Source organism: Littorina saxatilis, linkage group LG5 (assembly GCF_037325665.1).
Source record: "Littorina saxatilis isolate snail1 linkage group LG5, US_GU_Lsax_2.0, whole genome shotgun sequence".
NCBI classification, from domain to species: Eukaryota; Metazoa; Mollusca; class Gastropoda; order Littorinimorpha; family Littorinidae; genus Littorina; species Littorina saxatilis.
Genome location: NC_090249.1, coordinates 28,320,329 through 28,345,328, shown reverse-complemented (window position 1 = coordinate 28,345,328; position 25,000 = coordinate 28,320,329). Strand labels below are relative to the sequence as shown.

General features: G+C 42.5%; 2 protein-coding genes across 3 annotated transcripts in view; one reads left to right on the top strand and one right to left on the bottom strand.

Moving 5' to 3' along the window:
- LOC138966767 (uncharacterized) overlaps window positions 1-17,952 on the top strand; it is a 45,618-nt gene extending 27,666 nt beyond the window's left edge. The window contains exons 3-10 of the mRNA XM_070339099.1: window positions 4,178-4,353; window positions 10,621-10,706; window positions 11,234-11,335; window positions 11,716-11,979; window positions 12,459-12,744; window positions 13,153-13,315; window positions 13,671-14,372; window positions 14,924-17,952. Coding sequence (XP_070195200.1) covers window positions 4,178-4,353; window positions 10,621-10,706; window positions 11,234-11,335; window positions 11,716-11,979; window positions 12,459-12,744; window positions 13,153-13,315; window positions 13,671-14,372; window positions 14,924-15,586 — 2,442 coding nt within the window. The 3' untranslated portion in view covers window positions 15,587-17,952. The remainder of the gene's footprint in view (window positions 1-4,177; window positions 4,354-10,620; window positions 10,707-11,233; window positions 11,336-11,715; window positions 11,980-12,458; window positions 12,745-13,152; window positions 13,316-13,670; window positions 14,373-14,923) is intronic.
- Window positions 17,953-18,674: 722 nt separating this feature from the next.
- LOC138966766 (3'-5' exoribonuclease HELZ2-like) overlaps window positions 18,675-25,000 on the bottom strand; it is a 34,514-nt gene continuing 28,188 nt past the window's right edge. For both annotated transcript variants that reach the window (XM_070339098.1, XM_070339097.1), the window contains 8 exons: window positions 24,912-25,000; window positions 24,336-24,472; window positions 23,208-23,477; window positions 22,089-22,310; window positions 21,631-21,867; window positions 21,007-21,193; window positions 20,426-20,593; window positions 18,675-19,924 (listed from right to left, as the gene is read on the bottom strand). In XM_070339098.1, the coding sequence (XP_070195199.1) occupies window positions 19,767-19,924; window positions 20,426-20,593; window positions 21,007-21,193; window positions 21,631-21,867; window positions 22,089-22,310; window positions 23,208-23,477; window positions 24,336-24,472; window positions 24,912-25,000 (1,468 nt within the window). In that variant the 3' untranslated portion in view covers window positions 18,675-19,766. The remainder of the gene's footprint in view (window positions 19,925-20,425; window positions 20,594-21,006; window positions 21,194-21,630; window positions 21,868-22,088; window positions 22,311-23,207; window positions 23,478-24,335; window positions 24,473-24,911) is intronic.

Sequence of the window (25,000 nt, the reverse complement as noted above, 5' to 3'; positions counted from 1 at the left end):
AGTACTGACTACACGATGTACAGCTTCGACCTCTCTCTGCAGGACAGTTTCAAGTCGGTGGTTGCGAAGACTTCAAGTTTCCTTGCTTGAACCTTTTGTGCTCTCAAGATATCTTCAGCCCTTCCCGTGGAAACCATCTTTTGAATAACCAGAGATGCCTACAAGGTTGTTACACGGGATACAAGCATCCGTCTGCTTGGAAGATTCAAAACATTTATAAACCTGGCTGTTTCCTGGGAATACAATCATGATGTGCAAGCCAAACATCATTCTTCGTTGGCCGTATTTTCAAAAAAACATTCAAACATTCACTCTTGACGACCCCCCCCCCCCCCCCCCCCGGAGCAACACTTCCTTATAAACACGGTCTGTATTCAGATTTTGTTTGTAGAGTATGAATAATTTGAGGTTGCCGTGCCCCACCTTACTGGTGTTTTCAATGGAAGCCGTTAATGATTTGCATTAGCTGGAACCTGTTTGTTACATTTTTGTATCACAGGAATATTTTGTAAGCATTGATTACTTTTGTGCTTTATCCGTCGACCAGGACGATTAACGTTTTAGAGAGCAGCAAAACAAACACACACTGACGCACGCACGCACACGCACGCACACACACACACACACACACACACACACACACACACACACACACACACACACACACACACACACACACACACACACACACACACACACACACTCACACACACATACACACACACACACATTGACAGTAAACACACACACACACGCACACACACACACACGCGCGCGCGTTTATAGTCATGCAAAGGTCAAAGGATTTAAAAAGGATATAAACAAGCAACAAACGGTCCCACTAAACAGTGAGAACCCACTTCGGAACTCTTACAGTCCACCAACATGCAAAGCTGACTCTTCTGAAGTAAATAAACCGCTAGACTTAAAACTTAACAGTGAAAGCAATTGCTCACGAGGTCACAGTCACCACGAACGGCTCGTAAAAATTAGTACTGCATTTGTATCCGAACACAAAAGAACTAAGGTAGACGTTGGCTTTTATTACTTGATCGCTGTGGTTTGTAAGAGCTTATAAGCAATTAAAATGAATCACTCTCGATTACAGCGCATGATTACCATAATCTGTGGACCACACCGGCGTCTTGTGTCAGGAATTCGGTTTGAAAATGGACAGGTTAGGGTTGGTGGTACGACACAAAAGGCTTTTTGAAAGAACAGATTTGAATCTTTATTCACTTGTCGTCTAACCTCTGTATGCTTTATTGGTGTTATTGTTGTAGGAGGTTGTTGTCAGGGTCATGAATGTTACGTTGAAGTTATGTCTCCCTTCTTTCTTGCTTTCTTCCTATTTAGAAACTCACTTTACTTCTACTCCATTTGTATGATATTTTTTTCGTTCATTTTTTTTTTTAGATGTGTGTGTGTATATGGGGGGGAGGAGGTGGGAGGAGTTAATTTCTTTTTTTCTTGGTCATTCGTGGTTTTTAAACCTAATTGTTTAAAAAAAATATTTTGCATGGGTCTGTTCACGTGACTCCAATCGATCGATCAATCAATCAATCAATCAGTCAATCAATCAATCAATCAATCAAACAACCAACCAAACCATCAATCAATCAATCGGTGCACCATCAATCAATCAATCAATCATTCATTCAATCAATCATTCAATCAATTATTCAATCAATCAATTAATCAATGCTTTCATGCATTCTTGTGAACAGTCACTCAAAACAACAGGACACTTGAATGCCGATTTCCTTTGGTCAGTTTCTGACAGTAACATTCCTTGTTACCGGTCATGCCCACAAACAATCAAAATACAAGAAACACACTCAAATACTAGTCTTAGAAAAGCCTGTCTGACGGGCCAACGGTGGACGTTTTTGTAATTTGTTAAATTATGTAATAAAAAAAAAATCAAGGCAACTGCTATACATCGCTTATGAAGTTGTTCAGGGCGATTGGTACTATCTTGTGTTAAAAGGGTTAATTGCTGCTCCTAGTCGTTTTTGCTCTACCTTGTTAGTTTTGATTGATAGACCAAAAATAGGTAAATTTCGACCCCGCCTTGTCAGGCGCCATATTCACCTCTCTAGCCAGTCAGGTGTGCCGGGTGTATAATTTTCACACATGTCAAGTTCTGTTTCACTGAATTCCTCAGTCAGGTTCTGTCCTGTATAATTATCGTGACAGTTTTAAAAAGCACGAGATTTCAAACGAATATATTAAAATGTAACGTTCAGAGTGGGGCTCTGTTCGGGTATAAATTTGGCGACATTTCCTCTTGATCTAGAAAATGTGGGTGTACAGGGCCCAAAACGCTAAAGCTGGATACAAGTCATTTTAACAGAAGATAATGCTAATCGTCCTGAAAAACTTTTTGTCTTAAGCACGATATAAAAGTTGCTTTAATTTTATTTTAATTCACACAAAAAAGAAGTCCTACCCTGCCCCTCTGCTAGTCTATATAAAAATATTCTCAGGTCAGTTTTTGAAAATGTGTCTTCTTGCTGAGATTATGCCATGATGTGCAAACCGTCTTCCCCGAATCACACCCGTTCTCTTTGCTAAGACGTGGAGAAAGACGTACGTAACTTTCGCACACACAGATATCTATTCCCCGCGTGTATCAGGACTATAAAATCGGCTTTCCGCAACTTAATTAAGAGCCGGTGGATAATAAGCTGAATTATTAATAGTACTCCACAGCGTTCCAGACAAAGGTGCGCAATGCTACTAGGGAAATGTTTCTCTTAACCCATGGTAATACCGCGCGTGCTCATGCATTTTTGAGCGGAATCGCGGACGACGAAATTGCTTGCAGAATAAAGAAGCAAACGGCTTGTAAGTACTTGCTGGCTTTTGAGATACAAGTGTGAGGGTTGTTATTTAGCCAAGGGTTGCTTTTATGGCGAAAGAAGTCGTTGAAGCTTGATGGAGACAATAAGGCGTAAAGAGAGAAAGATATAGGTTTATATTCAGCGCAATAGCGCACCCGAGAACAACATTAAACTGGTACAGAAACCGACAAACGGACGCAGATATATTTGTACACACGTGCACACACACACAAACGCACATTTAGGCACGAACATACTCATGCACGTAAGCGGCTCGGGGAAAAAAAAAACCTGCACATTGTATGTAGGTTATTGAACAGAGTTATCTTCGACCAGAATGTGTGTGGGTTTATGTGTCTGTGTCTGTTTGTCTGTCGACTGTCTGTGTGTCTCAGAGAGAGAGAGAGAGAGAGAGAGAGAGAGAGAGAGAGAGAGAGAGAGAGAGAGAGGGAGAGGGAGGGAGAGAGAGGGATAGAGGGGGAGAGAGAGAGAGAGAAGAGAGAGAGAAAGAGAGAGAAAGAGAGAAAATAAAGTGGTATGGCCTTGGCCGGTTTGCATTAGGGGTGAAGGGGGGGGGGGGGGGGGCTATGGTTATATACTAATTGGCGCACCAGATGCCCTCCCGTGTTGAATGCACAGACCATGCAAGCCCTCCAGCCGTCGAGATGAATTAGGTGGAGGTCTCGGAGAGATGTCTTTGAAGTATACAAGCTCTTTGATGTTTTCAAGTCTACCCGAACTACCTACTGTTTATTATTATACGTAGTATTGGATTAATACAAGTTGTGGTGTTTTTGTGTGTGTTTTTTTTACAACGAAGGCACGGGAATAGTAAACTTAATACATGTGTATTGGTATTTGATTAATGCAAGAGGTGCCGACTCGCGGTGGGAAAGTCTTATAAACTTATTTTTCAGTTTGTATAGGTGGAATTGCAGAGCTTCTTTTCTGGCAAATATTTCCGCGTCCTGTACAGTTGTACCTTTGTATGTCCGTGTTTGTGTGTGTGTGTGTGTGTGTGTGTGTGTGTGTGTGTGTGTGTGTGTGTGTGTGTGTGTGTGTGTGTGTTGTGTGTTTTGTGTATATATGTGTGTGTGTGTGTTTTGTGTATGTGTGTGTGTGTTTTGTAAATGTGTGTGTGTGTTATCAAACTATATCCAACGGGTAATATCAGTAAAAACATAAAACTAAAAACTTTGTATATTTCACTGTCTCACAGAAGTATTTCTTTGCCGCACGATAGATATACAAATTATAACATCAAAACATATCTACTATTATTAACATATTTAGTACTGTTTATAATGTATTGATCATTGTGTGTGTGACAGAAACGGCCCCTGGGAGAGTTGGAGACCCGGTACAACTACACCCCACCCCAGCCGGTGCTATCATGTCGCACGGTGGACATAGACGTGTCAGGCACACGGACCTACCGGCCTCGCTCCACCACAGACATCTTGGTAGAGCAGCAGAAACTCATTCACAGGCTCTTCAAGGATGGAAGGTGAGTTTTCACTTTCACATTTATTTTCACTTTCATTTTCATAACTGTATTATTCCATTGATGTGGACTTCGGGTCGCTTCCTCCCAGTGGATACCTAGCAGTAGCAAGTCGCGTTACCCAGTTGTATCTCTAGCGGATGATGACAATATTCGGTTTTACTGCGGAATAACCTAAATGCTGCGGAAAAACTACTTTTTCCGTTGAATAACTAACTTTTGTCATCCCCCGCCTCATCCTCGATTTATTTCGCAGCAAAACAGGTTTTTATCCAAAGAAAAACTGTAATGAAGAATAGTGCGGTAAAACGTGACAGGACTGTTATTTACTGAGGACTAGGTTCGAACATGTATTCGTAAAGTTGCTGATTATAAGATTGAAGCACATATTTTCCCCCTCTTTTGAGAGATGGACTCGTCCAAAATTACCATGAGAACAGTGTGTACTCGATGGTAACCAGAATGACCGAGGCTATTTTACGTGCCACGGTGGTTACATGGGGATGGGACATATATGATACTGCTTCTTAGTCATCGCATAATGTTCGAATAAACTGTGACAGGAGGATCCAAAGTACAGTGCAACTACCAACTAAACTAGCTCTCCCAGGCCACTTTTTTTTTTAAAAGGCATGACACTACTTATCAAAATCCTGGTTTTGTACTCAGATACGTCCAGGATATTTGGAGCAACCGCCAAGTGTTGTGTTTCTTTCTTTGGCAAGGAAATATGTATTTTCTAGCTCTACACTCAACGGTTACCTCGCACTACTATCAGTCAGAACATAGGTGGTCGATGAGCATTTTGCTGATAAGTGTCTGCAAAGATTATTGTTTGGGAAACGCTCCTATCCAACAGTTCTGGTAGGAACTATCACCTACGTAGCCAGCTTTTCTTCTGTCTTCAACCGCGTTATGAAAGCAAATTTTCTTCTCACAACTACGTGCATTTTACAGCAGATCCATTGCATAAAGATATAAATCAGACTTGCGAAGGGCAATTGTAATACTGTTAAGCTGTTCCACTGAGTTGTGGGAGATAAGTCATGTTCCTTTCGGTCGTACGTTGCAGACAGGAGGTTTTGTATAACTTCTGCTTCTCTCTAACTGGCCAGAGTGGCTTGATGGTATTACGATATGTGTACATGATGACATTCAAAACTCATGACGTTAATCGGCCACATGCGGAACTGTTCAACTAGACTAGGATAAATTCTCGAAAAGAGGCCTAAATAAAAAGAGGTAGGCATTTGTGGGTAATTAATGGCAACAGGTTGATTCTTATGGATTTGGGTGTGCTGAATTCATTTCTGCCTGTTGCCAAAGTCAAAAATGCCTATATTCGTTACTATTCAACGGTTTCCAAGATGGCCGCCATGATATCAAGAGACTACTAATTCTCAAACAAATGCTTATATCTTTGGTGTTTTTAGAGATACAGTGTTAACTTTTGGCTAGTTGGTAGATGACCGATAGGCAATGGTTGCCTTGTCAGAGTATTTGACCTTGACCTTAAGTCAAGGTCACATGAGACTTGACAATATTGACTTGTACTGTTTTGTCATGTGTGCATTTTAAGTTGTCTTTTGGCAGTAAACTACTGCGAACTAATCACTAAAAATAAGTGATATTACCCTGTAGCTATTCAGCATTAAAATGAATATACATTGATCATCATTCTGACAAGGTCAAGGTCATTTTGACTCCATATTTTAGATGTGTTTAAACTTGGACGCCATCAAGATTTGCAGTGGCTCATCTGTTGTACACACTGGACATCTGATTCAACAATTACATTTCAGCAGGGGTTCAGATCAATGGTGCACAATCAACTAGGTCAAAGGTCAAGGTCAAGGTCAAAGTCAAAGGTCACTATTTGGACCATTTATTCTCAAAAACGGGGCCTAAAATAGAGATAGGCCATTTGTGAGTAATTATGGTGTGCTCTTCCCATTTCTGCTGTATGACAAAGTGTATATTTGCTAGTTTGTCCTGTATCATTAAATATTCAAAATGGCCGCCACAAGCCTGAAAACTCACCCACACACAAAAACTGACAATTCTTTAAACATAACCACTCTATTTATTATCAACTTTTGTTTCAACATACGTTTGTATCAATAACGTTGCATAATCAGTACAAATTTTAACAACATTTAAGATGTTATGGTATTTCTGTGGCAATTATAACACAATATACACAAATCTGAAGCATGACAAACGTTAATGTTCCATAATACTCTGTCACGAGAAAAAAAACTTCCGAAACATGTTGAGAACAAGCTCAGCAACAGGTAAACATATCAGCTATGTACAGGCATTCAGCAAACAATGTCAAATGTTCACATTTCATATAGTAAGGTCAATGAACATCACACACGTCCAAAGGGTCACGGTCAGTTCACCACCTCGTGCATTTCCCGGCATTTGCACGCTGCTGTGCATGGTAGCTTCGCCTTTCTGCATCTGCACCTTCCACTGCTGCACTGCTTCTGGCAGGTGCAGAAGATGATGTCTAGGCACGCGTCTGGAACAGACGGAAGGGTTTTCAGGACGGGGAGGAAGACGCCATCCTTCAGTTGCCAGCCCATGCTTTCAATCGGCGGCAGGTTCGGCTTCTTCTCATGAGCTTGTTGCCAGACTGAGGCCTGATAATGAGCTCTCTTGATGTGGAAGCTCAGAGCATCACTGGATGGGGGCAGATTTTCTGGGGCGGTGGCTTTCCGGAACATGATGGTTCTGGCACCATCTGCAGTCTCACAGTTTGAGATGTACAGCTTGCAAACGAACTGCTCTGCTTCTTTTGACGTGTCGTCTGTCAGCTGCCCTTTCCCCAAATTTGCCAGCAGCTGGTGATGTTGCTGAAACACTTTCCACCCAGATACCTTGCCTTGGCCAGACAGGAAAGATGTGGAATCCGAGCCAGTGATGGCGTGGAATCCTATCAAGTTCTGGAGCTTTGCCTTCTCCATGTCAGGTCTCTTGGCAATATTGTGAACTGGGATGTACTGTCTACGCTTTGCTGTGCCAGTTTTCATCCACACTTTCTTGCACTTCATTTTGTCAAAATGTGCAAGAATCAATACAGCTACATCTGTGTCTTGTGAAGAAACAACCAGGCTGGTTGCATCGCTGTTCACACAATGCAGAACAACACGTGTATCACCCTCTTCGTGACTGGCCTCTAGCGGAGTCGTGTCCACGTCTGGCTTGGATGACTCAACTTGAGTTGGATCACTGAAACCACCGGAAACCACAACAGTTTTGTCATCTGGTGCCTGCAGGATGAGTTGCCGAGACAGAAATTTGGCCAGATCAGCTTTGTTCTCAGGGTGAGACATGAAGTTGTCCCATTTGGCTGGCAGGGGTGTGTCCTTAGACTCTATCAGTTTCCTGATGGGCTGAGCTCCTTTGCTCCGCTTCTTTCTTGTTCCACCTTTGATTGACAGCTGATCATACCGATCAAAGACGATGTCGGTGCGTTTAAAGGCATGTCCTTGGGCAAGGAGAGACTTGACGAATGTGTCAGCAAGATCACCAAATGTAGCTGCACCTTGTGGCTTTCCAAGTGCACAAACATGTGCTTGCCCATCAACGACAAGTGTTGCCTTGTCTCCAAGCTCATGTGCTTCAATGCCTGGAGGACAGTTTACACCACTTGTGAGGATTTTAAGCAAGCTTGCTTTTGATCCTGACCTTAAACTGCCATCAGTTTCAGCAAGTGAAGGGGGTACTGGCATCAGCTCATGCTTCATGATCACAGAAAGATCAACACTGCGCCCTGCTTCATAGGCCGTGATCAACCGCTGAAGAATCTTTCTGTCAGCTTTGACCGTCTTTTGTTTCCCACTCTTTGCATCCTTCTGCTTCACCTCGTACAGACTGGCAAATGTCAGAGGCTTGTTCTTCGGCAGAGCATCGCGGAATTTCACTTTCCTCTCTTCACAGGGCACAAGTCTCTCCCGAACAAATGTTTTCACCTGTCCTTTTTCACGTGATGTCAACAGGTTTTCTTCGATGTTCTTGGTTGTAAGATTCTTCAATGCAATGTTCTGCAGATCTTCAGGCACATCCAGAGAAAAAACCTTGAAGCGTTTAAGGTTGTCAAACAACTTTTCTTCATCAGTTTTGTCTTGTCTTTTTCTGGCCTTGTTGCATTCGTTGTGAATGCTCTTCTCGTCAACCTCTGCTCCAAAGACTGCTCTTGTTTCTCCTGCAATGTGAGATCGGAGATTGAACGAGAGGGCCCAACGGTTCAGAGCAGACGGTGTCTTTGTGATGCCCACAATCCCTCCACATGACTTTCCAATCCCGTTCAGCCATTCTTGACTTTGATCTGGGTCCACCTGGTTGAACTTGCTCTGGCTCCTTTTCACAACAAAGTGCCCAGCTTCAAATTCCTTCTTCACTTCTTCGGGGAGCTGATTCATTTCACTGACGTAGACTGTGCCCCATCGAGCATAGTTGGTATGATCATATCTCATGAAGTAGGGGAGCATTGCCGTGAAAGCTTGAAGATGCAGATTCCAGTCGCCATCTCTACTGGCGCGTGTGAACTGGAGGAGAATTTCTACCATCTTCAGGTACTCCCACCAGAACTGGAAGTTTGGATTGGCCCGCGAAGCAGCAAACGAGTCCACAAGGTCTGTGAAGCGTTTGTTGGCAAGAAGATGTACAAGTGCTGCTGTGTCATCACGAACCATCTCGTCTTCAATCTCTTGTGCGAGCTCATCATCACTGCCGTGGACGTACTGCAGCAACTGTGGTAGGAGTATTCTCCACAAGGCTTGCCAGGTCAACTTATGAGTTCGCATCCCTCTGACATAGGACTTGCCTGCCAGCACCTGTTCAGCTGTTTTCGGGCCAAGGACATTGCTCTCGACCCACAGATCCAGAAGACCAGAGCACTCCATGTGACGCCCGATGGCTTTGAGGAAGTTGAGGGACGTATGGAGACCACCGAGCCTCACTACCAGCAGATTCTGATATTCAGCTTTAGCCCATTTGAGATTTGTGTATATTGTGTTATAATTGCCACAGAAATACCATAACATCTTAAATGTTGTTGAAATTTGTACTGATTATGCAACGTTATTGATACAAACGTATGTTGAAACAAAAGTTGATAATAAATAGAGTGGTTATGTTTAAAGAATTGTCAGTTTTTGTGTGTGGGTGAGTTTTCAGGCTTGTGGCGGCCATTTTGAATATTTAATGATACAGGACAAACTAGCAAATATACACTTTGTCATACAGCAGAAATGGGAAGAGCACACCATAATTACTCACAAATGGCCTATCTCTATTTTAGGCCCCGTTTTTGAGAATAAATGGTCCAAATAGTGACCTTTGACCTTGACCTTTGACCTAGTTGATTGTGCACCATTGATCTGAACCCCTGCTGAAATGTAATTGTTGAATCAGATGTCCAGTGTGTACAACAGATGAGCCACTGCAAATCTTGATGGCGTCCAAGTTTAAACACATCTAAAATATGGAGTCAAAATGACCTTGACCTTGTCAGAATGATGATCAATGTATATTCATTTTAATGCTGAATACCTACTGGGTAATATCACTTATTTTTAGTGATTAGTTCGCAGTAGTTTACTGCCAAAAGACAACTTAAAATGCACACATGACAAAACAGTACAAGTCAATATTGTCAAGTCTCATGTGACCTTGACTTAAGGTCAAGGTCAAATACTCTGACAAGGCAACCATTGCCTATCGGTCATCTACCAACTAGCCAAAAATTAACACTGTATCTCTAAAAACACCAAAGATATAAGCATTTGTTTGAGAATTAGTAGTCTCTTGATATCATGGCGGCCATCTTGGAAACCGTTGAATAGTAACGAATATAGGCATTTTTGACTTTGGCAACAGGCAGAAATGGATTCAGCACACCCAAATCTATAAGAAACAATCTGTTGCCATTAATTACCCACAAATGCCCGAGGGTGTTAGATTTTCTGAAATCTGTCCTAGTCTAAACTGATGACGTTGTAAATTTGTCAATGGCAAAACTGTCAAACTGATGATGACGTTGTGAAACTGATAACGTAAAGATGTCCCTTACAGAATTGTGAAACGGATGACATAAATGTGTCACTTGCAGAACAGTGACTGAAACTGATGACGTTGTACATCTGTAACGCGTAGAACTGTGAAACTGGCGACCATGCAAAACTGTCTCGTGCATTACGTTGTAAAACGATCTCATACAGAACTGTGATACTGATGATGTTGTGAATCTGTCACGTGCAGAGCTGTGACGTCAGCACCGCCACGACGTACTCCAAGGAAAGGTCTGGGTCAAGTCAACGACAACGACACGCACACCCGAGCCAAAAGTAAGTATGTTAGCAACGTCGATGACACTCGATAATGATGCCGCTGTTTAGTATTATTAATTGTTTTAAATAAGATCTGGACTCATCTGTGAGTTACGCGTTTCTGGTTCTTGAAGCTCTCTCCATTTGTTTGTGCGTCGTCGTTGTTGTTTTTGTTGTTGTTGTTGTTGTTGTTTCACGCTATCTGCCTGTGACTGTATCTGACCGTCTGCCTATTTATGTCTTTGACTGTTTTTTCTAAGTTTATGGGTTCATCTTTCAGTCCATCAGTCAGTCAGTCTGCAATGCAAGTACGTCAGTCTGTCAGTTAGTAGTCACTTACTCAACCAGTCAGTCGGTCAATCAGTCGGCCAACCACACACATGTACACTGGCTCACTGACTGTACTTTCACTGCTACTAACTGTTGCCACTACCACTAATTTAGGGCTTGGAAGTTCTCGAAACAAATACAGTAATTGCTCTAGCACTGGTTGCTTGGCTTAGTGCCATTTTTAATTAATTTTCTTCTGATTTCGTTTCCTTCAGTCCACGTTCAAGGGAGACCATACACGTCCATGTCACAAAGCCCAGAACCCAGTCGACAGAAATCGGCGTCTTCTACTTCTTCTCAAAGACCCAAAACTACAGGTATGTTTACTAGTAAACTTACTGCAATAGAGTTTTACTTTATAATTGTTCAGTTAAATGACAACAAAAGGATCATCTCAAATAAAGCTAGAAATCAATGGAGGTCTTCTATATGTCATAATTATGCTGATTGACTTTGTTCACATTAAACTTTTCTTCCTCTCTTTTGCCCCTTCTTTGGCTTTTCTTTTTTCCACCGTCACCCCCTTTTTTCACAGCAAAGTTTTCAACGTACATATAACTTGGAAAGTTTACTCGTCTTTTTCACTTTGTGTGTTTGTTGAGATATTGCAATTGGGGAGATATCAGTCTGGATGTAAAATGTCTCAGTTCTCAATTCTGTGGCAACTTTGAACAGAGGTATACTTTTTTCCCAACAGGTCGCTTGAAAAACATCAAACCAGCCACAGACTCGTTCATGGAGCCAGCAGTCAACGAAGACATGTTGGAGACTCGGCGATCCCACAACGAACTGACCAATCAGATCCACGCTCACTGGCGCCCGGAGAGCTCAAACCTGAACCAAGGTCACTTCATGCGAGGTCAGAAGCGCCCGGATGACATCCCTCCATCACTCGATGCCTGGCTGACTTTTGGGGGCGTTCCCGGAGAGGAGACAGGGGGCGTTGTCGATGCGTTTGCAAGTATGTACTTTAAAGATGCATAAACAGTTACGCACCGTGACCAAAACGCACACGCAGGCAGACAGATGAGCACACAGACCAACACACTCACATACACGCGCACACTTACACATACACAGGCAGACATACACACAGACACATGTGCAAGCGCGCGCGCACACACACACACACACACACACACACACACACACACACACACACACACACACACACGCAGTCAAACTCTTGGGCACGTACATCCACAAAGACCAACTCCTTAGAGATACACTTTGCTAAAAATATATCGACCGGACCTGCGTACCTCTGACTTAAGAAACAACTCAGTTCATTTTCTTGTTGTTTATTAAGAATGTCCAGTGTTCTTTTAAAATCATCGTCAAATAACGAATGTTAATGGATAATTTTGTAACCACTTCTTTCATCAACCTTTAGCTAGAAATTGTGATAATTACTGTTTATAAAGTCTCAATTGTTTCTAGATTTCCAGAGTGCAGAGGATTACTACAACATTGAGGGATCGGTGGGAAGTCGGGTCGCTCAGCAGCTGCAGAAAGGGGACAAAATCCGCATCGGCGTCAATGGCGAAGTTCTTTCCCATGATCTCAAGGTCAAAAAGTGGGTCAAGGGTGAGCAGACACCAGCGGAAAGCGAACAGAGCGAGGAGGGCGAGGAGAGAGAGGAAACACAAGGGAGGCCACAGGGGTCAGCCAAAGAGAAGCCCTCTCCTGCTTTGGAGAACGGGGAGGATATGTTTGGAGATATCTTGTGAGTACATTTCACTACCGTCATCATCATTTGAAATTGTACATATCGTACATACACCACACACAAAAAGACTGTATCTTATTTGTGAAATAAAGACTTTCAGAAATGTTTTGCACATTTCTTATTTGAAACAATAGCAAAAGAAGAATTATACCAGATAGTTAACATTTAAAAAAAATCAACAACCTGCATAATTAACCACACACACCCTTGGCTAAACTTACGTAATGTAAAACGTAACAGTGTTTCAGAAGAAAAAAACCTCCAGGAAGCTCACTTTATTACCAAATATCCAGTATGTGTATATATACAGTATGTATTTTATATATACATAGTTTACAAGGAGATCTATGTGGTTTTACATACGTGGAATTTACCAAGTGCTCTGACGGGGAACTTCTTCTTCAGGTTTGAAACCTTTGACAACGCCTTGGAAGGCACAGCAGCGGAAGAGGAAGTGAAAAAAACCAAGACTCCAGTGGATTTCCCCCTTAGCTGGGATGACCAGGTGTCAAGGCCACAGGTCAGGGTCATCAAAGCAAGGGTCACTCCCAGAGACAACAATAGCGAAGTAGGCATATAATTAAGTTTTCACTTTTTTTCTGTGCCAAGCACAGTCCGACCCTGGTATTTTAATTCTTCACTGGTTATTTTTGTTGGATGTATACATGTAGAACAACTCAGGTTTCCAAATTAAATATTCTTAAAATTGTTTGCACCAGTATGAAAGATTGCTGGATTGATTGACGGACTGATTTATTAACTGATTGACTAATTGGATGACTGATTGGTTGATAGATTGATTCAATGATTGATCGATTGATTATTTTCTTCTGGCTGTTAATTAATATAATCACGCAAAACACCAAACTCCTGCCTCTATCGCATGAAAGACTTACCGTCACCTTTCCTTCTGCCACCCACAGAATCTGTGCGAGACACACCCGGTGCTGTTCAACACCATCACCAGAACGCCCAACCCTCGCCCCAAACTCGCTTCCTACAACCACGGCAAGAACGACGGCTACCGCATCAAGCAGCGGCCTCTGGGCACCTCCACCCCCGCTGTGCCCCACAATCGCCTGGACAACACAGGGGGCAAGGTCAAGGCTATTAGCTTCGACCACAACTCGCCTGAGGACGAGCAGCGCCTGAACAACATGTCTGTGGATGACGTCATTCAGACGAGGTTGGACAGGAGTGATGTCACTCCCATCCCTGGCATGCCCAGCTCCTCGCGGGCCAAGCAGAGAACCACCGGTTCCAAAAACCGCAATGGAAACGCAGCAGAAGGAACAGAAGAAGGGGACGAGGACACTACCAACACTACCGATTCAAAAAACAGTCGAGACAACAACCACTTCTACTCCACCTCCAGGCACAAAGAGAATTCCAACACCCAGCAGCGTTCAGTCAGCGCATCTTGGACCTCCTCGGCAAGGTCACGTGGGGACAGTCACGTGACCGGGGACAGGGTGGGGTCGGGGAAAGCCAGCAGACCCCTGCCAGTGCCCAGACCCAGCAGTTCCATGCCCAGGATCGGTGCTCGAGACCTTCACTTGAGCTCGGTCACCCCTATGTCAGCCTCGCGAATCCAGCCAGGGCGGGGCCAGGGCAGCGGCAAGGGGGTGAGTAAGATATGGGTATGGCTGAAGTCGAAATTGAGCCGATTACACTGTGTTTGTGTTCATGTACTTTTAAAGCATGAGTAAGATATGGGTATTGCTGAAGTCTAAATTCAGCCGATTACATTGCGTTCAGGTTTGTTTGTTTGTTTGTTTGCTTAACGCCCAGTCCACCACGAAGGGTGATATCAGGGCGGACTGTGTTCAGGTACTTCAAACATTGATTCATGTATTCATGGGTTCAGCTTTCTTCTGAGTCCTCCCCAATTACCCTTGACTTTTGGCATCACATGCTTTATAATACAAAAACAGTAGTGGTATACACACAGCCAACCAGATACTGAGAGGCACGTGCACACAGGCAAGCTTTTTCCCCTTTTCTCCTTTTTCATCTCTCTCCATGGCCCTTTAGTTTTCCATAATTTTGTGTTTCTGTTACCATTCCCTTCTACCTATACAAAAAATGCAATTAAGCATTCTTCTTCATCTTCTTGACTGCAGTGTTCGACAGTCGTGACTAAAGCATTTGACCAACTTCTCTCTACTTTCTACAGAGACGCAGTCCGCTGGGCTTCAGCAAGCCTCTTCCTCTCCACCGCCAGCACCTGGGAGGAGGCATCAGCAGCATCAACGCAGGGCCCATCCCCGGGGAAACGGAGTTCATCCAGATTTCTCAGCCCATCCGCAACCCCAAGGTCTCACCTGCCTCCTCTGTCAGTGGAAGAGGAAATGGAGGGGAAGGAGTGAACGGAGGGGGAGGTCCATACCTTGTCAACAGCACAAGCTCAACCCCCATCCCGCCCAGATCTCCACCCAGAAGCAACACACCGCAGGACGGGATGGATTTTTCCGCAGACTCCACCCGAGCGGCCACCCCAATCATCCAAGTCAATCTTCCCTCCACCCAAGACCCACAAGAAGCTTCGGCAGCAGGAGCTCCAGACCAGGACCTCAGCGTCATCACGAACGACTCAGGAGGAGAAGCTGGCAACGGGAGAAACATGCTGACTTCAGCCTCGGATGGCTCAGCCTCACAAGCGCAGTCTGCAGCTGGCTTCAGAGCCATCAGTATCCCGACAGGAGGTCACCATCTAGAGGAAGAGGAGGAGGAGGAACTGACGGTGGCCCAGAGGCGAGAGAGGACGTTGAGGGATCAGCAGATCGACCAGATCACCACGCTGCTTGGAGGTGCCATCCTGAATGGAGATAAGAAGTAAATTATGAGAGAAATCGGTGTGAAAATTGACCGACACATCATTTTGAGAGACGCTGTTCTGAAGTGGGACAGAAAGTACCTGGAGGGTGGACACTTAAAGGTGCAGTGAAGTCCTGCCCATTGAGTCTTTACAGGTAAAGCGTGTGGAAAAGGTCATCCGGAACACAGGCCTCAAATAAACATTAAAAGTCTTACAGCGTGATGAAAATCTTGGAATGTATGTCTGTTCATCTGACATATCGGGCCAACTAAGTTGTCAACTACATGGAAAAGGCCATCATGTACACAGACCACAAGCACGTTGTAAGGGGATATTACTTGCCGTTGGCTTAGTGAAAATCCCACCCTGAAACTCTTTTATTTGACCAAACTAATTGCGGTCTCTAATTGCATTGACACAATTCTGTGTCCGAGATTTGACAGTCAAATCAGTCATGGTCCATGCAGTTGTGTAAATGCAGGAAGCCTGAACAATGGACGCAAACATGTGTATTTTCAGGACGGTATTTTTGCAGCCTGTTTTTTGGGGTCAACTGTGCTCAAGAGGCACGAATATAATGACGGAAACATATAGAGGAAGGAAACAAAAACTGTGGGGAAAATAAAAGTCATCTGTTTGTAAGCGTTGTTGAGTGTAATTGTGCTTGCAGAGTTGGCTCGTTATTATAAAGGAAAGAAATGCTAGATACGAGTGTTCGCCATTGAGAAATAAACGATGATATGATCGATTGATAACGTGTGTGTATAAATTGGTACTAGACTATACTGGAGACAAATCAACGATGTAAGTCATTTTGATTAAAAAAAAAAAAGGTTTTACAAGAATCTCTGCGTAAGATAATGGCTTAATTTACATGTGGCGTCTCTAACGAATATGTGCTTTTGTACTTTGTATACCAATGAGAGAAATGGGTTGGGTAGCCCTTCAACCATGGGTGTGTTCGTGCGTGCAAGTATGTGCGTGTATGTGTATGTGTGTGTGTATCTGTGTGTGTTTGATTACAAGTATGTTTTGGTGTGTGTGTGTGCGTGTGTGTGTGTGTGTGTGTGTTTGATTGTATGTTTCGGTGTTTGTGTGTGTGTGTGTGCGTGTGTGTACGTGTGTGTTTGATTGTATGTTTTGGTGTTTGTGTGTTTGCTTGTAAACATGTACAGTGGTGTGGGTGTGTCTATTCAAAACGACTGTGATACGAGTAGTTTAACCATACACTTGATTTACTATGTTTCCACTGCTGCTTATCATCATTGTAGCTCATTGATCTGACTTCCTTCAGTTTTTAGATTTCTGGTATGTGTCCAAGTGGAATCATGCTCTTACCTCATGTTAAAGACTGGACAGATCTGTGGGGGTGTGTATGATCGTTTACACAATACGTGTTTTAAATGATGAAGACTGATTCTTTGTCCATTAAAAAGGAATTTTATATTTGTTATATGAAGCAAGTGCTATTTTTCTATTGTGGCACAATTCACGGTAAGTGGATTCTTTTCCTTTTAAGGAGAAAATAGATGTTGGTCTCATTGTGAATGTGATAAAAAAATGTATACATATGCAGTTTATGTTGCGAAGAGCAGTTAAACAGCAGGTTTTTTTTTAATTGAAGCTGCGAAAAGCACGTATCATTTAACTGTTTGTGACGAAGGCGGGGAGAACGGTTTGTATTGTATCAACCATATCAATTGTTATTTCAAAAACCCCCACGCAAAGGTTTGTTTGCGTGCATGTTGGCGTTTATTTATTGGTCTCTTCGTGTTTGAGTTTGTTTGTTTGTCCTATTGTGGTTATTTTTTGTTTTATTCAGAACCACATGCCAAAATACGAATGTTAACAATTTGTGGCCAGTGTACATAGTTTAGTTTCACATTAATTACTCAGAGCGTTTAATCAAGTTGTACCTTTTTTTTATGCAAAGATGCCATATTTGAAGGCGTGGTGTTGTTAAAATAACACATTATACTTCATCTCAAAGAGTATAGAACTGTGAAATGGGTATTTACTGACAAATAATTTAGAAAACAAATTTCATAACAATTTTTACCGTTGAAAAATATCCAGAGATTCACTTTATTGAAACACATATTTCTAGGATTTATATGATTTCTCAATCTTGGTCAGCTTAAAGAGAGGGATTCTCTTTTGTTCGTTTTGTAAACTTTAAGCTATTTTTTTTATTCAGATTTATTTGGTATAACGTAGTCTAGTCATCATATAAAGACTAATTTTTAATTATTAAGCTGCTACTAATAATTGTTCAAGTAATGTCTTTATACATTTCTGATTTGTAATGTGTTTAAAAGAGGTTCCTGTAACAAATAAACGATTCCGATGCTGTTCAGTCTTGAATAAATCGAAATGTTCAAAGATAATTGTTTCTTTTCTTGGAATGCACAATTACTCTTGAGAGGCTTATGGGTGTTGCTTCATCAGTCCATAGGTGCTTTTTCTGTCCTAGTCTGTTTCTCCGTCACGCACACTCGCATTATATTAACCCCCCCCCTCCCTCCAACCGAACACACACACATAATACAAACGGTTACAGGCATGGGAATTGAAAAAAGTAAAAAAGGTTGAACATTTGTAAGTAATAGTAAAGTGGACAGCGCAAAGCGCATAGCCCTGCTAGGGGTGTTCGGGGGCATGCCATCCCCGGAATTTTTTTTCTCCAAAGAACCCAAATGGTGCAATTTGGTGTCAAATGACCTCCAAGTTTGCCATTAAATTAGGTTTTTAGAACCATTTTTGCCTCCCCCTTTTATTTTTTCGGCGGACACTTTTGCTTTTTCGGCGGAACATAAAAAAAATACGGCGAACAATTCCCATGCCTGGGTTAACCCCCTTTCGCTATTTCGAATGCTGATCATTTTTGGTCTGTTTGTTACACAAATACACGCAAATGCAAGCACACACAAAAATCCCATTCACAGACACACACACACACGACCAGAGTCGTCAGGATGTGCATCAACAAAGGACACCCGAAGGATTTCACTGGGACGCATGTGGGCAGATAAGACCACACACACACACACACACACACACACACAGAGAATAATCAGGATATGTACCGATGACAATGGACACTCTCAAGGACTGGACTGGGTTTTTTATTGGCAGATAAGACCAAAGTAACGTGACCATAACATAAGACCTAAGTCAGAAGAACAATTTATTATCTCGCCTGAAAAACGACGATTTCGTATCAGTACAGACAGAATCACATCACGCAACAGACTTCTTCTTGTACACATCAGTAACCAAATAAGATAAACATATCAGCATACAGTATGTATATCACAAAAGAAACAGACAATTAATCAAATGATTTTTGTGCACCTTTAAATATCACATCAAATACGAATATCGTTCATTGTAAGTTGGAGCTTATTCACATACAAGTTAAAAAAACAACACTTCTAAATTAATTTGAATAAAGTCTTGAAAGGTTCAACCACATTCTAACATTAGCTGAAATCAAAGAAAGGATAAAAACAAATCCACACATCTGTCCGTCAACCAAGAAATTAAACTAATTTTAAGTCACTTCCTCTGTTACATAATATGTTGGACACTGTAACAAAACTATCTTTTGTCCAAACCGTTCTGAGGTTTGGTATACAAAAACTACAAAGTATAGTTTCTGCCAAAAATAGCCCCGCGTTTGGAGCAAACAACATAGAGGTGGTTCGTCACAGAACGTTTTTTTTTGCCCATATCAAGGCCACATTTATTATGTTCGTCCAGCGTAGCTTAAGTCACCATGGCATATCCCCGAGCCCAAGCAATATCTCATAGGTTTTTTTTACGCATATTCCACTTTAAGAAGCGGTTTCAACAGACGAGTCAAAAGACAAGATTTAAGATATGCTATGAATATCTGTATTTGAAGTTACAGGTTGCGCAGGTGGATCCTTCTCAGAAGCCGATTTCGGCTGTGGACGTGACTTCTGTTTTTTTCAACACTAAAATGTTCTTTACTTGCAATCCTTTACCATACACAGTAGGTCTCTGATGCTGAATCCCAGTGAAACGATGAACCCTTCATCTTAAATGTTCCTCTGTCCGCCAACAGAAATATTTGTTAAAACTCCACGACTAGACTATTTTGCTGCGTATGCGAACTGATCATGATGCCATAATAGCCTGGATAAACTAAATATCACTTTGTTTGTTTGTTTGAATTTCACACGATTTTTTTCGTGGATCGTAGATGATAACGGTTCTGTCCGCATGCCGGGGGAGGCGGGAAACAGCCTGGGTCATGGTAGACACATCCCAGTTGCTGATATCTCTCCACCAGGTTTTTCCATACCGCGTCACATTGCAGCAGCTCAACATTACCTGCACAAATACTTCGGTAAACTCAATTATGTTGAAGAACAATCGGCCTAACAAAATGTGGCGTCTATCAGGTTGTTCCATACCTCGTTAAACATGTACGGTGCAATCACTAAAATTGTGGCCAAATTAAAGATATTCAAGATACAATTTATACAGTCTGTCAAATTGTGTGGTCTACCAGGATTGTCCATACGTCGTCGCAACGCAACAGCTCCACATTACTTGTGCAAGCAATTGCTCTGGTAACCTCGAAGATAATCAAGGAAAGTCGTGCTTAGAAAGCGACTGATCTATGCGAATTGTCATAATACACACGGTTGTGGACATAATACATATGTTTCATCATTGATCTTTCCGACTGTGTTCTGAGCTAGGTCAACAACGGCAGTGAAAAACTACTCTGACGACAGATAAGATGGCCCTTTTCCGTTGGACAGACAGACACTCCGACAGACACGCAGTCAAGACAGACGGAGACACCAATTCAATCCCCACACTCACCCACAATGAAGAGTCCTCGCCTGGCCCTGGTGAGAGCAACGTTGACCTGGTTTCTATCAGTGATGAAACCCAGGCTCTGACGACACCAGCCGAGGGTTGGGTTGAGCTCAATCAGGTAGCTGGGCATCGAACTCACAGTTGTGAGGATCACATAGTCCCACTCTCCACCTGACAAACCGAAATGGCGGGTTAGTTTAGTTTTTTTGTAACTATCTCTGGTCGTTTCAAATACAACTCCAACCAGTGTTTGTGTTCGTCAACCATGCTCAATATGATGAAACTTCGTCTTCTTCACAGAAAGTGAAACGATTCTGTTGTTCTCTTGTAACCTCGTGACATCCTCTCAAGGCATTCGTTCTAATGCCGAGGAGTGTAAGGATGTGTAAAGGCAGAATTTCCTAACCTGTATGCATATTAGCCTCTGCTGCTAAAACCTTACCTTCACTGAAGATGAGATTTATGTAAACATTCTGATCCCAGAAAATGATCTTGTACCGATGGATGGCCTTCTCTGCTCCACACCCCCCTCCCCCTGAAGATGGTACTGAGCGTTGTGTTACCTATTACTATTGACAACTTGCCTTGACTGGAGACGACAGTGCTGACATTGATGTCAACATTCTGATCTCCGAAAACCGTCCTGTTGTGCTGTATGGCCTGCTTCGCCTTTTCTTCCAGAAGATGGCGCTGGGCGTTGTACTGAGTGAGTAACTTGATTTTCTGAAGGTCAACATTGAACTGGGCCTTTAGGAAGGTCAGAATCTCGATCTGTAAGATTAGGTGAAAAAAGCAATTATTATTAAACCATTTTTTTTGCTCTAAACATGTCCACTCTTCATGGGGTTTGCATCTAGAATTTTTTATTGACCCTTACATTAGGCCAAGACATTGTTTTTGCTCATTTCGAGATACACAACAGACAAATACTAAATAATAAATAGATGTTCAACTTTTCATTTTTGTTTGAAACCTCCACCTTGAGCTGTATTATTCTTAAAAAACGTGCATGCTCAGAGAGTTACATTGTGGTAAGTTTTCATGAGTCCACACGAGCACAGTCAGTTTCTCCGAGCCGTACAGTAACTTATATGTGCAGTTTAAAAATGAGAAGAAAAAAACCCCCACCCCATTTAAGTAATATGAATCGCATTCAAAAGCATGCGCTAAAAGACTGTAAAAGTAAAGATTATTCTACATGTACTGACCACTTTGTCAGCCTCCAAGCTGTTGGATTTGGAACGCTCGTTGCCTTGCTCAGTACTGACGGAAAGGAGCTTCTCCTCTCCTCGTACGTTGATCAGAAGGTGTGGAACCGGGATGTTCGGATCAAGCGGGTGGCGAGGCCAAAAGGGAAGCAGGTCGCCACCCCACAGCAAAGAATTACCAGTCTTCAGCTCGCCTCCGTAGAACTCCTCAGATGGGAAGGCGCAAATTTCTGGGTGCTGGCGATTAAAACAGGTACAGGATAATCAGATAGGATTTGCAGCGTAAGCTATCGACAAAATTGCTGTGTATGCTGTTGCAGGTTCGGCATTTTACCTGATCAGATTTCGATGCAAAACTAAAGAATTCTAGTTAAAATGTCATCAGGATAAACAGGTCAAGCCCATTTGCACTGGTTAACTTTGATTCACTATTGTTAGGAACACAATGAAAGGCTTACCATCCTGTACTGAGTCCCGAGGAAGACCGTGTAGTCAGAGAATTTGTTGAAAAGTCTTTCGAAGAGCGACTGGTCAAGGCCAAGCTCGGCAGCAGGCTGACACTTGATGATGGGTCTCAGCTGCTTATGGTCCCCAATAAGGACGACCTGCTTGGCCTTGGTGGCAATGATGGGAACCATGCTGTGAGGCTCAGGGCTCATTGCACACTCGTCGATGATCACCTAAAAGCAAAAATGTACAAAAATTGTTTTTCCCCCTGCTGTCCGTTGCAGATAAAAGTATCATGTAGTAAGCATTGCGGTGTTACCTGTGTTGTATTAGGAAATACATTGCGTTGACACGTCCAAATAAGGATACGGATGTTCACAGTTTAGTTTTCTATACCGCTATGGGAAAACGTAAGAAATTCTTTAATTTATGTCTTCATTGTATTGCAAACATGCCGCAAAATAGTGAAAATCCAAAGTTGTATTTGTGAACAAAAACAACAAAAGCAACTACTGAGAACGTTTATTTTTGTCAAAGGTGGATGTAAACGATGTCACAAAGGCCAGCTGACTTCGGGCGCATCATATGGGGATCTCTCCTGATATACTGGCTTCCTCCCTCTCCTTCAAAATTAGTTGAATAGTTCTGTATACGGTTATTTGAAATTAAAACCCAAACGAGTTCCCTACCCTAAAGCAGAATACATGAGGCGGTGCATGTGTGGCTGTCAGTGTTCTGTACTAGTAAATGAAAAAGTCTCCACGTGAGGGCAAGAGCAGTGACCACTGTGTGGTGCCCAGCGCTAAGATAAATGTTCGTCCTTAGGATTGCACGGATACAACAGCCCAATCATCATCATCATCATCATCATCATCATCATCATCATCATCATCATCATCATCATCATCATCATCATCATCATCATCATGTCAGTAAAAAGGGAGTTAAAATCATTCCAAACGAAGGCTAATAAACCAGCACTGATATGGATATGACAAGTGTTTTATTTTAAGCTCACATTGCACAGGAATCCCGAGAGACTTTCTTTGTTTAGTGGGGCACTGTAAGAGGGTCAAGGCTTGAGGGACATAAATAAGGTACATAAAATGCAGTCAAAGCGTGTACTAAACTTGAAATATGCTGCAGTCCGAGTCAGCTGTGGTGCCTTGAACAAGCCTTTGGGATCCTGCCACTGAACAAGTTGTCAGAACCACTTCATGGTGCTTGAGCTCCTCAGCACTGGCGTTGAACACGAGCGTGCGGTACGTCTTGAGCTGCTTGTTCGTCACGCTGTACATGTCTGGTGCAGCATGGCATTTGTCGAAAAGAGCCTTGAACTCCATGAGTTCTTTGGCGAAAGGTTTGCCATCTTGTCTGATCAGACGATGAAGAGCGAAATCCTAAAGGGAAGGAAAGAACAGAATGGTCAAACAACTTAAAGCAACGGCTTCCCTTATGCAGGGGCGGACGAGGGGGGGGGGGGGGTTCTGGGGTTTCCGGAAACCCCCCCAGCCAAAAAATAAAAATATTTTTGTGTGTTTTATTGGGTTGAGTTTCAATTTTGGGGGTATTAATCAGTGACAAAATCTGCTGCCTTAAACTGGTAATGATCATCCTCAGAATGCACCAGATTGCACCATTTTGCATCCTTTTTTTCAAAATTTTCCGGGGGGGCATGCCCCCGGACCCCCCTAGCAAGCTAGGCGCTTCGCGCCGTCGGCTCGGCGATTCGCACCCATATCTTCACAACATACTTTTGGACCCCCCGCCCCCCATAAAATGAACTGATCCGCCCCTGCTTATGAATATCGTAATGTAACCATTAAACGGATACTCGTTTAACTTTAAGCCATTAGCACTGGGCCTGACAACTCACACAGTTAATCGAAATCTTAATCTTCACTGTTACCCTTGTGAATATGTTCACAAATCGATTTGGGTACTAGAAGTTTATCTTTGAGAACTCTGAAGATGCCTTTATAAACAATTTTAGTTTATAATAGCTTATTTTTTTCTGAATCGTCGGCAAGTACATTTTATCTGACACGAAGTAAATCTGAATCTGAAAGCTACAAACGTATATATGTTGGTTATACATGTGTATTCTTAAAAGTATATATCTCAACGGAGCAATTTTTTTCTTAAATCTTTTCAACAGTAACATTCCTTCATATACTTTTGTACAGCATTAAACACAAATTGAAATTGTCGTGAACTAGCTAACAACAAATTCATGAAAACAGGAACAGTCAGCTTACACGAAGGCTAGGATCGCACTGGTTCCGTGTGAACCTGGAATCCACCTTGGGTATAGGATAGTCCTTGCTCTCGACAGCGGACCCATATACTCTCACGATCTTTGGGCACATGGAACCGAGTTTTGACTTCAGTTCTCCTAATAGGAAAAACACCAACACATGTTGTTGCTACAACAGTTGACACCATTAATTGGCTACACCAAGAGCACAACACACCCATAAAACAATAAAGACAAGCTGGATATAAAGGAAAGAAAAGACAAACACCTAAACAAACAAAACTAAAACAAAACAACTCAATTTATTAAAATGCACAAAATTATGCATTTTATGTATTTTAATAAATTGAGTGGTTTTTTTTTTAATGATAAAAGTAAAAAGGTTGACAGACGATTTCAAGCAAGCACACAATGAAAGGCATACTATGGATCTGACAGTTTCTGGCCATTTTGACGAATCTTGGGAACCTGGCCAGGTTGGAGATGGTGAGGATTAGCGTTTACACGAGACATATTGTGCCTTTAATTAACAAAGACACACACTAGCACACTGGCTGGCAAATGACGGTTGACATACGTGCGACAAGATCCACAGATTTGTTGGAAGGACCACAGTAGAGCACTGTCTTCTTTCCCTTGCCTGCAGCCTCCAGCTGTCGGTTGATC